Genomic DNA, 2,643 nt, shown 5'->3' with positions numbered 1-2,643 from the left:
ACAGTACGGTGTTAGAAACGCCGTATAACATCACAGCCGTGAAAATAATAAACTTACTGTTGTAGTCACAGAGGGAGAGAAAGAGAGCGAGCGAGCGAGCGAGCGAGAGAGAGAGAGAGAGAGAGAGAGAGAGAGAGAGAGAGAGAGAGAGAGAGAGAGAGAGAGAGAGAGAGAGAGAGAGAGAGAGAGAGAGAGAAAGAGAGAGAGAGAGAGAGTGTGTACTATTATGTCGAACAATATCAAACTACTTATCAACAGATATGTCGACATAGAGATGCAGAAAGACCGAGAAAAAACTGAGAGGCAAGATTAGCGCATCAAGGCAACGAACTCGTCGAACGACAGCACTCCATCGCCATTAAGATCGAACCGCCGGATCATCACCTCGCAGTCTTCAATCGTCTTCACCTCCCCAAGCAACGACAACGTTCTTCGAAGGCTTCTCGGTGTTATACAACCCGCTTCCGCTTCGACGTACATCTCATAGGCCGCCTTCAATCTCCTCCTCTCCTCTTCCTCTTCCTTCTCCTCCCCCAAAAGCCTCTCAAAATCCTCCAAACTTAAGAACCCATCTCCGTCTGTGTCCGCCAATTCCACCATGGCCGCGGCTTCTTCTTCCGTCATCTCCTCTCCCACCGCTCTCAGGCAGTCCCTTAGCTCAGCCGGCGATATCTTACCGTCACCATTGTCGTCAACACGCCGGAACAACCGTCCAAGAAGATTATCAGCTTTCTTCCCCACACCGTAGTAATTGCACTCTTCACCCTGATGTATACCATTGAATGAAGATTTGTCGTCGGTATCATGGTAACGGGAATTCCATGTCGCTGGTTGCGCCATGGCTGTGAATTTGAAACTGGGTTTAAACGGGGAGATGGGGTTTTAGAGAAGAGGCTGATCTTGACGAGTAGGTTTGGGAGATGAGAGGGTATTTGAAGGTTTGGAGATCGTCTGTCCCGTCGATTCTTGCCGCGTGACTGCGTGAGGAATGACGCGCCGCAATTAGAGTGTGGCTATGACCGACTGCTCGTGGGTCCGCTGGAGATTTGATGTTACAGGAATCAAAGACTTTTAATATTCTGTAGGAAAGGAAGCTTCCTCTGATGTGAAACTTTCGAATACGGTAAAGTGTAGAAGTTAGGCAATAACGTCGTCCGCATCGTAGCCGATGTCGACGAGTCATCAGCCAAGTCAGCAAGGCAACCGACGTGTGCCAATAGGACTTAATTTTATGATTACTAGTAAGAAGTGAACACGTAGCCTTATACTCGTTAAGAGATTAGATGGTCATGATTCAATATAGGATTACACATAGATAGGATCAAATCTAGACAGTCAGGATTGCACATAGATAGGATCAATCTAGACGGTCAGGATAACACATAGATAGGATCAAATCTGACGGTTCTCTTTCATCTTGATATAACCATTATATTTGTTATAACAGCTAGGATAACTAACTACTATACTGTAATATAAATATGAACCCACATGTACCGATTCGATCATGAAACAGTCGTAATATAATGAAACGATCGTAACGTAACCATACTTTGTCTCTGTCCCTCTCATTTTCATCGTACCCCTTCTTGTTCGTCTCTCTAAGACGCGCAGTTTTCATAGTCGACACATAGGACTTAATTTAGGATTAGGCTGGTGACAATTGAACTGCTTCCCCTCCACTTGTTGTGAGGATTAGCAGGTAAGATTCAATCTAAGTTCAAACGTAGATATAATGAAAGATAGATGACAGCTATTCAAATTAGACCAGATGAAAGATAGACGATAGATAGAATCTGATGGCGAGGACGCCAATGCATCAGCCCGGGACACGTCACCGCAGGCAGTCGGGGTCAACACAGACGTTACGGATCCAAAGATGAAGTCAACAGAAGTCAACCCACCTCGGTCAACAGGAGTCAACGAAGAAGTCAACACGCCACAACCGTCGTCCACCACGTCACCACCCGCGCACGTCTCCACGCGCGTCATGACATGACGCCAAAGGCAGATCCACAACTGCCCTTTGGCGTGACGTGATGCACGTTTTCCCTTGCGTGTCTTATTTTCTAGTTATTTTCTTTTTCCTCCAAGGCCTATATAAGGTCATTTGTTTCAAGAACTCATTAGGCAATCATAATTCAAGAATTGAGTTTTCTTTCTAACTCTTCTTGGAGGATTGCCTACCTCATCTTGCCCTAACCTTCCCATCGCCGCCGCTGCCGCCGTCGTCATCACCGCTGCCGCCGCCACCACCGCCGCCGCTGTCGTCATCACCGGCCGCGCGCAGCCGCGTCACACGCCGCGACCGCGACGCCACCGCGTTATCCTCGCCGCCGTGCGCCTCCGCACGCCAGCGTCGCGCGGCGCTGCGCGCGCCGGCGCGGCGCTCAAGCGCTCGCAAGCGCTGGTGCGCTCGCCACGCGATCACGCACTCGCGCGCGCAGATGCTCTGCGCGCTCCGCACTCGGCGCTGCGCGCTCGCGCTCGCGCGCTCGCGCCGCGCGCGCGTGCTGCTCCGTGCGCTCGCGCACTTTCGCGCGCCGCTGCGGAGTTCGCCGCGCCACCCGGCGCCCCCGCCATAACGCGTCAACCAGGGCCGGACAACGCCCGAGCGCCTGTTCGAGTATCACGCCGCCGTCA

General features: G+C 51.0%; 1 protein-coding gene across 1 annotated transcript; it reads right to left on the bottom strand.

Moving 5' to 3' along the window:
• Positions 1 to 224: 224 nt before the first annotated feature.
• Positions 225 to 919, bottom strand: LOC144712928 (putative calcium-binding protein CML31). Its single transcript, XM_078587339.1, has one exon. It carries the CDS (start codon positions 838 to 840, stop codon positions 310 to 312), a length of 531 nt encoding a protein of 176 aa, XP_078443465.1. The 5' UTR covers positions 841 to 919; the 3' UTR covers positions 225 to 309.
• Between the last annotated feature and the right edge of the window lie 1,724 nt (positions 920 to 2,643).

The sequence above is a fragment of the Wolffia australiana genome, chromosome 15, assembly GCF_029677425.1.
Source record: "Wolffia australiana isolate 7733 chromosome 15, ASM2967742v1".
Classification (NCBI taxonomy): Eukaryota; Viridiplantae; Streptophyta; class Magnoliopsida; order Alismatales; family Araceae; genus Wolffia; species Wolffia australiana.
Note: the sequence above shows the minus strand (reverse complement) of the source record. Positions and strands in the feature narration are given on the sequence as shown.